Source organism: Manacus vitellinus, unplaced genomic scaffold, assembly GCF_001715985.3.
Source record: "Manacus vitellinus isolate BGI_N305 unplaced genomic scaffold, ASM171598v3 scaffold_1_pilon, whole genome shotgun sequence".
Taxonomy (NCBI): Eukaryota; Metazoa; Chordata; class Aves; order Passeriformes; family Pipridae; genus Manacus; species Manacus vitellinus.
In genome coordinates, this window is record NW_021939396.1 from 22557460 (window position 1) to 22569591 (window position 12132).

Consider the following 12132-nt stretch of genomic DNA (forward strand, 5'->3'; position numbering starts at 1 on the left):
TCAGCCTGGAGAAGGCTCCAAGGAGACCTTATAGATTTTCACAATGAGGGTAGCAAGGCACTGGAACAGGTTACCCAGAGAAGCTGTGGATGCCCCATTGCTGGACATGTTTATGTTGAAAGGAGCTCTGAGCAGCCTGGTCTAGTGGAAGGTGTCCCTGCCCCGGGCAAGGCTTGGAATGGGATGATCTTTAGAGTCCCTTCCATCCTGAGCTCCCAGCGCGGGGGCGGGGCCGGGCGGGCGGAGGGCGGGCTGGGCGGGCTGGCCCCGCCCCCTCCCTGCCACCCGCCCGTCACGTGCGTTAGCGACACAGGCGTGGCGGCGCCCATTGGCGGAGGCCGGCGTGGCGTGGCCGGCGCCGGTTCGTCAGCGGCGCCGCCGCCTGACAACAAAGGGCTCGGAGCGCCGGGGACGCGGAGCGGGAGCTGCGGTCGGTGAGTTGCTTGTGGGGCACCGCGGCACCGGGCACTGCCGCTGACCCGGCTGTGATGGTGTCCTGCGCTCTGAGCGCTGAAAACCAGTAGCAACAGCGGAGTTCCCGTTTCCCTGTGCGTCCATCCCGGCTTCTCTCTGCCGGGAAGGCGCCGGGGCCGGGAAGTGTTTGGCGTTTTCCGGGCTGTGGAGCAGCGGCAGTGCCTTCCGTGCCTCCCGCCCAGCCCCGGAGCGCGGCCGGGAAGGTGCGCAGCTGCTGCGGGCGCTGCCGGGTCACCCCCGGCGCCGCTCGGAGCGGCTTTTTGGAGCCTCCTGGTGGTGGTGGAAGAGCTGTGAGGTGGGGCACGGGGGGATCAGGGATCGGCTCGCTCTGGCAGAGAACTGCACAGTGACTTGGGGATGCCATTTTTGGGTTTTGTTTGATTTTTGCTTAGCACGTACCGCATCTCCTTTGTTAGGTTAGGAAAAAAAAAAAGGAAAAAATACTTTTTAGTGCAGCGATACTTTATTGTTGACATTCATTGGATATGTTATCTGTAACAACCTCTTAATCATTGCTGCAGCTGACTCAGTTCTTCCCAGCCTTATGTTTTCCTGCAGCTGATAGTTCCTGCCTAAGAACTTGAAAATCTCTCTCGGTCTCTGTCCCGTTTTCCTCCCCGAACGGTGGCCCTGGATAACAGTGTAACTTCTTGGTCGCCTTCTGACTTGCACAATAGCACATGAGCGTGGCCTTTTTAAAGGCACTTGTCCAAAAGGATGTCAAAACATCAACCGGTATCTGAATGATTCAGATGTTTTTTTGGATCCTCCTTGGGGTGGGGGAAGGGGAAAATGGGGCAAACTGCTTTTGATCTATAGAAAGACAGTTGTGGGTCAAAAGCTGATGTTTGTTTAGCTTATGTTCTCAGGAACAGTGATCTCTGCTTGTTAGAAGCTAATTACTTGATGCTGCTGTGATGCCTCGAGACTTAATATAGGAGTGTCAGCTCTCATCCTTCTGCACTCTGCAACAACAAAAAGACGGCCTCTGCCTGAAGGTACCTTCAGGCTTGATCTAGGAAGGAGGCAGCACATGTGTGTGGGAGTACAGGGAAAGCCAGTGCTGATCAGCAGCTGTGCGGTGGCTTGCTAGTTAGCCTAAAAAAAACAAACTCTTTTCTTCATAGGCCTTGTGCCAGGAGAGTGTTAGGGAAAGAAGTGGAAGGTAGCTGGAAAGCTACAGACTTCAAGCATTCACTCAGAGTTCATTTCCGTATCCGTGGTAAGCTCTGCCTATAATTGAAGCACTCAAACCTTCTCAAGAAGGTGCTTAGGAACACTGTGGGCATTTGGCATTTCCTTAGGTAACCCATCCAGGGCTTAGCAACCTTAATGGTTAAAAGTGTTTCCTGCCATAACCACTGAAAGCTGAACTTTACTGCAGTTTAAAGTCACTTCTGCTTGCTCTGAGTGTAGAAGGTGGCAATAAATGTTTGCCTCTTTCTTCACATAATTTAGTACTGTTGTAATTTTTGCCTTCCTTCTGTTAAGCCTTTCCATTTTTAAAATTTTATCAGTTTTCTTTAGTCTTCTGATCATTTTTGTAGCTGTCATAAAGAGAGCCCTGACGTTTCATTTTTAAGTGTGGTCCTTAAAAATAGACTTTTTTCACAACTGCAGCTGAGCCAGTTGTTTCTGGTCTTGTTTTTTCCTGTAGTTGATAGTTTCTGTTGAGGAACTAGTGTGCATAACTTCTTGAGTTTTGCTGTACCTTTCCATATTGCTGCTGAAGACTACTTTAAATTCTACTCCTTTTGTGCTATTTGAATAAGGAGGAAGCTGCATAAATGTGTACAGAAGCAGTACTGTATGGAGCAGGTGCTTTTCCTTGCATTGAAAAAGTAGGTGATGGGGTTTGGTGTCCTGGGATAAGATGACATAGGAGGCCCAAATGACCCTTTAGTGTGGCCTGAAAGTTCTAGGGTGACACAGGGATTACTGGCCTTAAATAATAATCTTAATGGGTTGTATCTTCTTTTAATGGTTGAGTTTGTCTAGTGTAGTGTGTTTTCTCTCTCTTTCTGAATGCAGGCATTCACACTGTCTTACCTGCATATATTCTTCTCTGTTAAATTATCAAACAGGTATTTAATCTGTAATGATTCTGACATGCTGTGGTGATTCAAATATTACTATGGCAAAATTAACTTGTAGTGAAATCAGTGGATATATATCCCATAGTCTTTACTTTTTTAGCTACTTTAATGGCTTCTCCTTATTGGCTCATATATAAATATCAAAGGCTGTAAGCATGCTGATCTGAGGTGTTTGAACATTCAGCTTCTTGGTACTAATGGGATTTTTCATCTTAATTGCCAAATGCAGAGTTCAGGCTTATGGTGACCAGTTACATGTAGATTTAGGGAAATGTATTGAGAAATAAACATGATACTTTTCCATGCTCCTTAGACTTAGCATACATGACTAGTTGGGTGGTTGCTGTGAAAACGATCCCACTGGTAACTGGTGCACTTTGAACCTGAAGACAGGATGTGCCTTCCTACTTTGTTAACTTGTAGGCAGTGGCCCTGAACTGAGTGTGATGGGAGAGAGAAGAAACACTGCCTTAAGCTTCCCTGAGAGCCCTCACAGGGGCTCCTCTTTGTCAACAAAGGAGATGAGTTGTCTGGAGCAGAAAATATGCACTTGCCCTTCACATCCCCCTCTGACCCGGAGGAGGACAGGCAGGGAGCTGGGAGAGCACCTTGGTGAGCATAAACACAAGGCTCCCATACAAGAGTCCTCTCTTCTCTTAGGAGAAGGTGAGACTGACAACTGAACAGACCTTTCCATGGGGATTGAGGGGAAGGCAATCAGTTCCCACGGGAGACCTTTTTGGTGTTGTTGGTTTTTGGTGTTTTGTTTGTTTTTTTTTTTATACATATCTAGATGGGAGGGGATTGTGAATACCAGTGAACCTGCCTCTCCTCTTTGAGGAAAATATTCACTGGTAGCTCTGACTACACTAGCAAGGGGGCTTTTAACTTGTTCCCCCGGGGTTGTTACCTGTTGCTTTGTCATTAAGACCCTTGTCATCATTTTTTGCAGGTTCACATAAACTGTTTACAAGTCATGCCTCTGCATGTCCCATACCTAAGCTGATAAAGCATCTATGCACTTTAATCTCAAGTCTGTGCCACTCTGCTAGTACAGTGTTAGCTGTGCCTTGAACCTTGGATGTAACGACCTACCAGCCAAAGTCTTGTTCCTGCCTTAGTAATGTTTCAGAGGTTAAATAACATGCTCATGGGAGAGATTGATAGCTTGTCCAGCCAAGAGCCAGAGTTCAGTGAGAAAGAAGACGACGAGTGGATTCTAGTTGACTTTATAGGTAAGATGTCTGTCAGACATAAGCTCTGCCTTTGTCATGCTCTGGCTTTTGTTTGTCTTACTTCCAGGTGAACAAACCAGTAGCTTGGAGAACCTTTATCTAAGTAAAACCAGTGTGGGATTAGAGTATAGGGTGTCTTCCAAACAAATGTACTAAAATATGTTGAGTAAACTGGTGAGAAGAATGATGTCAGGTTTATAAGCCTGACACAGATTCAGCAGAACCACCTGTACAGATAAAGTATATTTGACTTATTACGCAATTATATAGCTTTACTGATAACAGTTGCTTCACATGTCTAACATGGCTTGCCTTTTTTCCTCTCTTGCTTTATAAAGTAAAAACTTGCGTATGTGCTAATAAGAGGTTTATTTCTGTTTTTTTTCTTGTTTTTCTTTTTCTTTTCATATTCTGTTTTTGACTACGTGCAACCCTGTTGGTTTTGACCTCCTGTGATCACCAACATCCATGGGTTCCTCTCCACTGACTAATGGTCACCTACAGCAGACACTTGCACTAATTGTTCTGTGGAGGAAGCAGACATTGTTGAAGAATCAGCCACGGATGGCTCACCCGTCTTCTCTTGTTTATCGTCTCCCTTGGAACACTTGCCGGAGGCCAGCGAGTCTTGCTTCATCCAGTTTGAGTCATGTCCTATGGAGGAGAGCTGGTTTATTACCCCTCCCCCATGTTTTACTGCAGGTGGATTGACCACTATCAAGGTGGAAACCAGTCCGATGGAGAACCTCCTAATAGAGCATCCCAGCATGTCTGTGTATGCTGTCCATAATGCCTGTCACAGCCTTAATGAGACTGGATGTGGAGATGAGGAGTTTCACAGCCCAGGTAGTCCCAGGTATGTGTGAATTCTCTTGTCAAGCAGCTCTGTTCCTGAAAATATCTGGTTTCTACTTGATCAACTTAGACACTTAATACTGAATTTTCCAGCGTATTTCAGAGCAGGTGAATAAAGCATGAATACTACACAAGGTGGTCAGGGCTGCCTGCCTGCTTAGAAAAATGTTAATACAAGATGACTGTGTCAGGAAACAGCTGGGTATGCCATTTTGATACTACAATGAATATTGATGGAGCCTAATTACTCCCTTGCAGAATATGTCCCAATCGTGTTGGAACTGCTGGCAGTTCACTGTATATCCAGTAATGTACATATGAAAGCACTTTGCCCCCTTCACAGCTCTATGTTTCTTTCACAACTGCTGATTAATACCTATTCAGTCACCTTGTGAGATGAAATCTAGGGGCTTGGGTTTTGGGTGGGTTTTTTGGTTTTTTGGGTGTTTTTTGTTCCTCAACATAGTGATAGGTAAGGATAGGATTAAATTTTTCCACAAGCAGCTTGTGAAACAAAAGCAACCCAAAATATTTCACAAAACTTTGTGCTGTAAACTTCTGCTTTTAGCAAAGTAAGAAGTTGTACTTTTTGGTTTTGGGTCCTAAAAATCTGACCATGTGGGGTTATTGCAGAGGCATGTTTGCCATGCACTGCTTCTTTGGTGTTTGTGTGTACAGCTATACAAATATACATCGTAGATGTATACAAATACTGTTTCTTTGCCATTATGACCCCTCATGTGCCCATGCATTCATTGATTTTGAAATAATTGGGTGTTTTGTGAATCCCAGTTAATAACAAAGGCTGACTTTTCATCCCAGCTTATTTTTGCTTATGTCTAGAAGCAATAATAAAAAAGAGAACCAAACAAACGGAGAAAAATAAAAAGAGAAAAGACTATAGTGTACTAAGTTTTGATATACAGGAAGAAATGAGTGTAGGGTGAAGTTGCTGCAGGTAGACGCCTATTGACTTCTCTGATCAGCTCCTTGCTGTATTTTAAGTTCTTAGTTCAAAGAAACATATGACTTTGAGATGATGTGCTGCTGTATAATATTGAAGTATAGTGCTGATACTATTGGTCTTTGGGTGGAGGATTTGTACAATTGGGGAGGGTGGTTTATGATGTTAAGCATTAGGGGTCTAGCTTAACTTAAACAGGGAGAAACTATGAGCACACAGCACCTTTAAAGTGAGGGTCTGAAGTAATCTGCAGAAGAACTGGAGGCTGCAAGTCATGCCCTGGAACAAGACAGTAAACCAGTTTATCTAAAATACCAATTTGCAGTGTAACACTCAAAGTTGGATACTGACTTTTCAGTGACTTGAACTAGGGATACTGGTATAAATTCTTCTGGAGAATAATCCTGTCTCATACAGTACAGTTAAGCTGCTTTAATGTGGGGGGAAGCTAAAGGTATGATGATCTTCAGCTGGCATGTAATTAAGTTTCTTCACACTGAATTCTGTGCTGTTGCTTTGTCAGAAGATCTAGGCTCTTATATTGGTTACTTTGGGTGGCAGAACTGGGACAAGACAAGTCTAAAGCTGAGGTAGACTGCAGAAACTGGGAACATTGATTACACTGATTTTGCAGTAAGTTTCAAAAGCTGTTTTGAAGTCTCTAGTGGTTTAATGGTTGGCCATTTAACATTATAGGGCCAAGAAAAGCTACTTAAGGCACACTGGCACAGTAAGTACTACTGTTTTGGGACAGTGCTTTTTGTTTGATCAGGCTGCTAGCAACACTGCTTCCTCTAGAGCCTTGTCTGCCAAAGCAATACTGGTTTTAGGACTAACCTTTGTGCCAAATGATGTTACTTGATCAAGCCTAACTACATCTGCTTTAACAAGCCAAAATGCTAAGTGCAGAAAAATTGCTGAAATATTAATTGGGGTGGGGTCTGAAGCCTTTAACGTTTCTTGTGAGGTCTGGCTCTATAGTGCAATTAGCAGAACACTTCTGCTTTCTAGCAGAATAGATGGTGGGAGTGCAGCAGTGAATGTATATAGTGATGGTCTGGCTTAAGACACAGCCCCTCTAAAACTCTATTTTGACAATATCAATGGAGACTTGTCAACCCTATTCTCTCAGTGCATAGGGCTTGCTAGTGCCAGGCTACCAAAGGCAACTAAGGTACCAAAATGGAAGAGTGTGTGGCCTTTTAGCCAATTCAAACCACCTTTGCTATCCCAGTTTCACTTTATGTTGACAAATAGAAGAGTGTTGGTTTGCAAACCAGTGCTGGAAGGGTATTTGATAAGCTTAAGTATCTTCCACCTGCAACTTTAAACCAGTTTTTCTCCTTTTGTGGAGGAAATCTATTTTCTCATTTTAAATTCCTTTCAAAGCAAAAGGATGTTGTATAAACTTCCCCCTGTTTGTCAGATTAGTCATATTTTTCCATAACAAAACCACAACAGTTTGTATTAGCAGTTGCTGCCCTTTGCTAGTTTAAGAGTTTGCTTAGGAAATATGGGTTGCAATAATTGTGCTGTGGCTTCCTGGCTCCTTACAGCTTTCCCCAGAACAGCTTTGCTTGAAGTTCCACTTCCAGCACTGCTGATTGTGCTAAGGGATTGCCCCATATAGAAAATAGTAGCCCCATATTTGCAGGTACCCTCATCTATATTAAACTGGTGTAATCCGCATAGAACATATTTACAGTGCACTGTGAATTGATTGGTGCTGTGTTATTCACTTATTTCTTGCTTGATATTTTAAGTGCTAGGTTTAGGACAATATCCAGTGAATAAATGGGAAAATCAGCATGTCATATTTGGCTGTTCTGCTGTGTCTAGTCTTCAGCCAGTCATATCTAGCTACCCAAGGATCTAAAAGCAAGATTAGAATATTTAAAATAAAAAAAAAAGGTAGAAGGCAGGGAGTATTCCCTTGCTGACAAGGAGTCATTCCCTCCAGTGTGGAGTGGTGGGAGGCAGAAGAGATCACATCTGTGTCAGCCCCCCAAGAGTAAGGCTGCAAAGGGCATACCATGGACATGGCAGACCCGATTTACGTCTACAGAGACTGCATACAATACATGCAATTTAAGCCCTTCCAGAAGAGTCATCGTAGTGCCGAAAAACAGACTTCCCAAGAGACCTCTTGCTCATGCCTGAGCAAGTTCCTGGTCTTCCAGACATCTTTCCTGAGCACACTCACCAGTTGACAGCTGGTTGTTGGGTCCTGGGTGGGAAGAGAGAAGGCAAGCAGCTCTGATGCCACTGGTCTTGCACCAGCTGTAGCATTCAGATTTGGGTTTTGCTTTGCTAAAATGGCCAGGCTATTTTTAACTTTACTTTTGAAGTTTCAGGAAGTGCCAGTGATTGTTCTGTCAAGTAGGGAAGTCCTTTTTCAATATGTCAGTCCCTGCTTGCATAGGCTGCTGGTTTGTTTTTCACTATTGCATGATGAAGGAAGGGTTTGCCAAAACTGCTGACTCTCTGCTCATGAAATTTAGAGGGCTGGTTGAGGAACAATCCTTCTAAGTTATTTCCTGTGTGTGTCACAACTGATCTATCTTTCCCATTCCTCTGCATGAACATTGTTTGGATTTACTTGTGTGGCTGGCAGTTGAAATGCACTTTCATTAGTGTGCTTCTGTTTTCAGGCTGAACCACCTATGTTCAAGATGATTTAAAACCAAACTTTCCCTGATGGATAACTCCAAGTCTTCTAAAGCTGGAGCAGTGTGACACACATTGCCTTGTGTTTCTGATGTGTATTGTATCTTGGGCTTAGGGAGCTGGGGTGGGTAAGGAGGAGCACGATAGTGTAAGATGGTGGAAGTCCAAAGGCTGTTGTGGAGCCCTCACACAGAAAGTGAATTGGCAGCACTACTCATTACTTACCAGCGTGGTAAGTGGCTTGACCTTGCCTCAGTCCAAATCTATGTCCAGTAGAATTAGGGTGCCCTTTTGAAATGCTAGGTGTTGATCTCCACGTTCTACCCTTTATTTTACTTGTCTCTCGAGTGCACCTCCTTAATGACTGATATCTGTTGTTACATTTCTAGACTGGAGGCCCGAAATGAAACAGGACAGCGTGTTCACTGCTATGTCACGGCTCTTGCTACTCGTTCAACTTTTCTGGAAAAAAACAAGAGCTTTCGTCCTACCCACTGGATAAAAGAACATAATGAAAGACACTGTCTCAATAGAAACAGTCTCCGTCGCCAAAATCTTACCAGGGATTGCCACTCTCGGCAAATCAAGCACAACGGACTGTTTGTTCACCAGCCTTGCCAGCGTCAGTTCAATTACTGATGGTTCTTGTGGTTTTAATCTATGGTCTAATTGTTTTTTAGGTTGCTCTTGTTTTCATGTGTAGGTAAGTGTAGTCAATCTGAAGCTGATTGTCAATCCCTCAAACACAATCATAACTAGTGTTGCATTGTTTTGAAAAGACACATAAATCTCCAAACGTCTTGCAGCGAGTTATGAATGTTGATGTTAAATATCAATGTCTTGGAAGCCTATCAGTACGATAGTTTGTGTGCTGTTTTATAAACTATGATGTATAGATGGGTTCTTAGTATTTTAAAGAAACTTAACTGAGATGGAGATCAGTTACATTTTGCATTAATCAAAATGGAGTTAGAAAAATTGAGGTTAGCCGTATGCTTTAATGACCAGTACTTGACAGCTTGTGTATCTGTCTGTATTCAGCATATATGATTACTTTCTAACGAGGAAATTCTATAGCTGCCAGTGGATATTACATAGCTGTGCTGAGCTGTTGCAAGAAGGACATCTCATCTAAATTGCCTAGTACCTGCTTGTGTTAGTGGAGTCTGTGCAGGTGTGTTGGGTACTTGATATGGATATTGGAAGAGGGTTAAATGTCCCCCCAATATTGTTGCAGTATGATATGGCACCGGTGTTACAGATGTAGTACCTCACAGTGGAGTGGAAAGATAAGTGGACCTATGGGTAAAGTGCAGATGCACAACACAGAGAACTGAACTGGGTTTTACTTGGTACAGTTTGAGTTCTTACTCCTTTCTCTAACTATTTCTGTCTTTGATACATGTATTTCCCCTACCCTATCTCATTTAATCTCTAGTCTAGTTAAAGAAAAAAGATGGTGGCTTGACTGTTCTTTTAGTCCTATCAGTAGCTGACTGCTGATGGACAGCTATTTCTGAGCTACAAGTTGCTGTTAGATTGTCTTGATATTTACAGATTGAGAGTAGCCCAAAAATAGCTAGAAGGAGGCTTTCATTAGAAGTTCTCCTAATTTTCTCTCTTTCTCTCTATGAAATGAAGTCCAAGTTAATGGGAACTTCAAATGAAGGGCAGTGTGAGGCAGGGAGAAGCAGATGCTGGAAAACAGTCTTAGAGAACTAAACACAGCGATAACAGGGTGTGTAAAAATTGATCAGCAGTGGTGGTTCTCCTAGCCCATTGGAGGCAGGACTGGGGCCAACAAGAAAGAAAAACCATTCAAAACTAACAAGTAGTTTTCTTAAGAACACTGTGCAAGATGTTTTGGAAGTTGGCAGGCACTGCTAACTACAACTACAGGTGAAGTAAAGTTCACCTGTAAACAAAAACTGTGTTCCACAGCAGCCATACAGCATGCTGAACCCTGATAGATCAATCTGGGAAGTGGATTAAATGAGCGTGGAGGTGAGGAAGCAGAAATCTGCACTGAAAGAAGGGGGGAATGATAAGTAAGTTTATCCTCCTTTCTTTCAGTGCTTAATGTGACTTACTGTGTTTTCTCTTGTGTTTAGTGCCTAGGGCATTAAAGTGTTAACATTACACTCAACTGTGTCTTCCAGTAGTCCTTATACAGAAGTTGGTATAAGGAGTCACGTGGGGAGTCTTTGGAATCAGGTGAGGTCGATAATGTGAATTATTCCAGACCTATGAAGTATTTTAAATTCAGCCAAATGCTTCAATTTCACTGAAGCAAAACCCCAACAATTCAGATTGACCTTGATATAGTGGTACTGTTGCACATTCTGCAGCTGGAATTGTAGTGGAACCTACTTGGCATACAGGAAACAGCATTTATAACCTCTGTTTCACTGCAGATGTGCTGCTTCACTGAAACTAGTTAGGAGTGTTGCAAAGGGATGTTGAAAAATAGTTAAATGTATAAAAGCAAGAGGTGCTTTCCTGGACACACTAGTCTTTTTTTTTTTTTTTTTTTTTTTTTTTTTTTTTACACATTGAATTCACATGGACACTGAAAGAAAATAAAATTAGTCACATCGTGAGTTTCCAAAACAGAAATTTTGTTACTGTTCTTTTCAGCAGTATGTGCCCATGTCTATACAACAATTCTGTTCTGGTCCAAATACTCTAGTTTATTTGCAGATAGCTGTAGTTTCACCAGTCTCTTACCTGTTCACAAGTACTCTTACTTGCCCTCAGATTATCTACCTTTATCACTCCAGCTTTTTGTCTGGCTTAAACTTCTGTCTCCTCACTGCCAACTTTCTAGCTCAGGAAAATTCTTTGCTTTCCTGTATTACTTTTCTTTATATAAGGTAAATACTTTCCTTCAGCTTTAATTTTCTTAAAGTAAAATGAAGGAAGATGGAGTCTCCACCTCCCTATGTTGGAAGGAGTAAGTAATCCCTTAGCTCTTCACAGGGAGATGGAGTTGAGGGCATAAGGCTCCCAGGCATTACAATGAGAGCCTTGGTCTGTTCTTCTCAGTAGGCAAATAAATGCAACTTTAGACTGCTCCTAGAATTGGGAGATACTGATCTTTTTATACTACATTACTAGATGACTTTCTGGTGATGAAAACCTATATCTTTCAGGATATAAACTATTTTGTTGCACAAAGCTGTGCTTCTCAATTTGTAATATTGGAAACCATATTATTGTGTGAGATAGTACTGCATCAATGGCTTTTTGTTAATTTGTTTTACATATTTATGTTGGTCTAGCCCTGTTTTGTGCCTGGAGCTATTGGGCAATTAGATTTGTTTTGGTTTTCTGTTTTAATAGTGAGCTGTGTGGCTTTTTATATGGTTTTTTAAGTTGTATTAAAGTGTGGGTTTTTTTCTTGTAAAAGTGGAGGCCTTGCACTGTCTCATACTGGTTGATATTCATGAATTTTGCTGAAATTGTATTTTCACACGTATTGGTCAATGGACAGATTTGCATTTTAAACTGTGCCTTCTACGCAGCAAACTTGAAGATTCAAAAGGGACATTTCAGTTAGGATTAATACTGTACATCAGTCTATGCATATATGGCAGCTTCTCTCCAGAGCCACTTCTCTATTTGTAGCAGTCCTTTTGATATGGAAGAATGTCTGGCTCTTATTTTTAATAGTTTAACACAAGCTGAAAACAGACAAAATATAGCACTTTGCCAAAAAGTAGCATTGCTTAACCAGTGTGTATTTACTAAAGTGATCTTCTGTATTTTGTTTTCATCGTGCATCCTGTGCACCATGGGGAAACATGATCTTAACTCTCAATAAAAAATGGCCTATTAAAAA

At 42.4% G+C, this 12132-nt stretch overlaps 1 protein-coding gene across 3 annotated transcripts; it reads left to right on the plus strand.

The window, feature by feature from the left end:
* The first annotated feature begins 3400 nt into the window (after window positions 1–3400).
* Window positions 3401–12132, plus strand: TP53INP1 (tumor protein p53 inducible nuclear protein 1). Of its 3 annotated transcripts, XM_018078374.1 has the most exons (4): window positions 3401–3805; window positions 4310–4661; window positions 6321–6354; window positions 8681–8810. In XM_018078374.1, exons 1-4 carry the CDS (start codon window positions 3694–3696, stop codon window positions 8696–8698), a joined length of 516 nt encoding a protein of 171 aa, XP_017933863.1. In that variant the 5' UTR covers window positions 3401–3693; the 3' UTR covers window positions 8699–8810. The 3 variants fall into 3 exon arrangements, with proteins under 3 accessions (XP_017933863.1, XP_008922303.1, XP_008922302.1); XM_008924055.3 differs by lacking the exon at window positions 6321–6354 and having other exon boundaries at window positions 3413–3805; window positions 4313–4661; window positions 8681–12132; XM_008924054.3 differs by lacking the exon at window positions 6321–6354 and having other exon boundaries at window positions 3416–3805; window positions 8681–12132.

What these genes read in the sequence shown, in the direction of transcription:
- TP53INP1 (XM_008924054.3), top strand. Translation starts at nt 3,694, where the DNA reads ATGTTTCAGAGGTTAAATAACATGCTCATGGGAGAGATTGATAGCTTG. An exon ending in GATTCTAGTTGACTTTATAG is followed by an intron (nt 3,806 to 4,309) that starts GTAAGATGTCTG and finishes GGTCACCTACAG; the next exon opens with CAGACACTTGCACTAATTGT. An exon ending in CACAGCCCAGGTAGTCCCAG is followed by an intron (nt 4,662 to 8,680) that starts GTATGTGTGAAT and finishes TTACATTTCTAG; the next exon opens with ACTGGAGGCCCGAAATGAAA.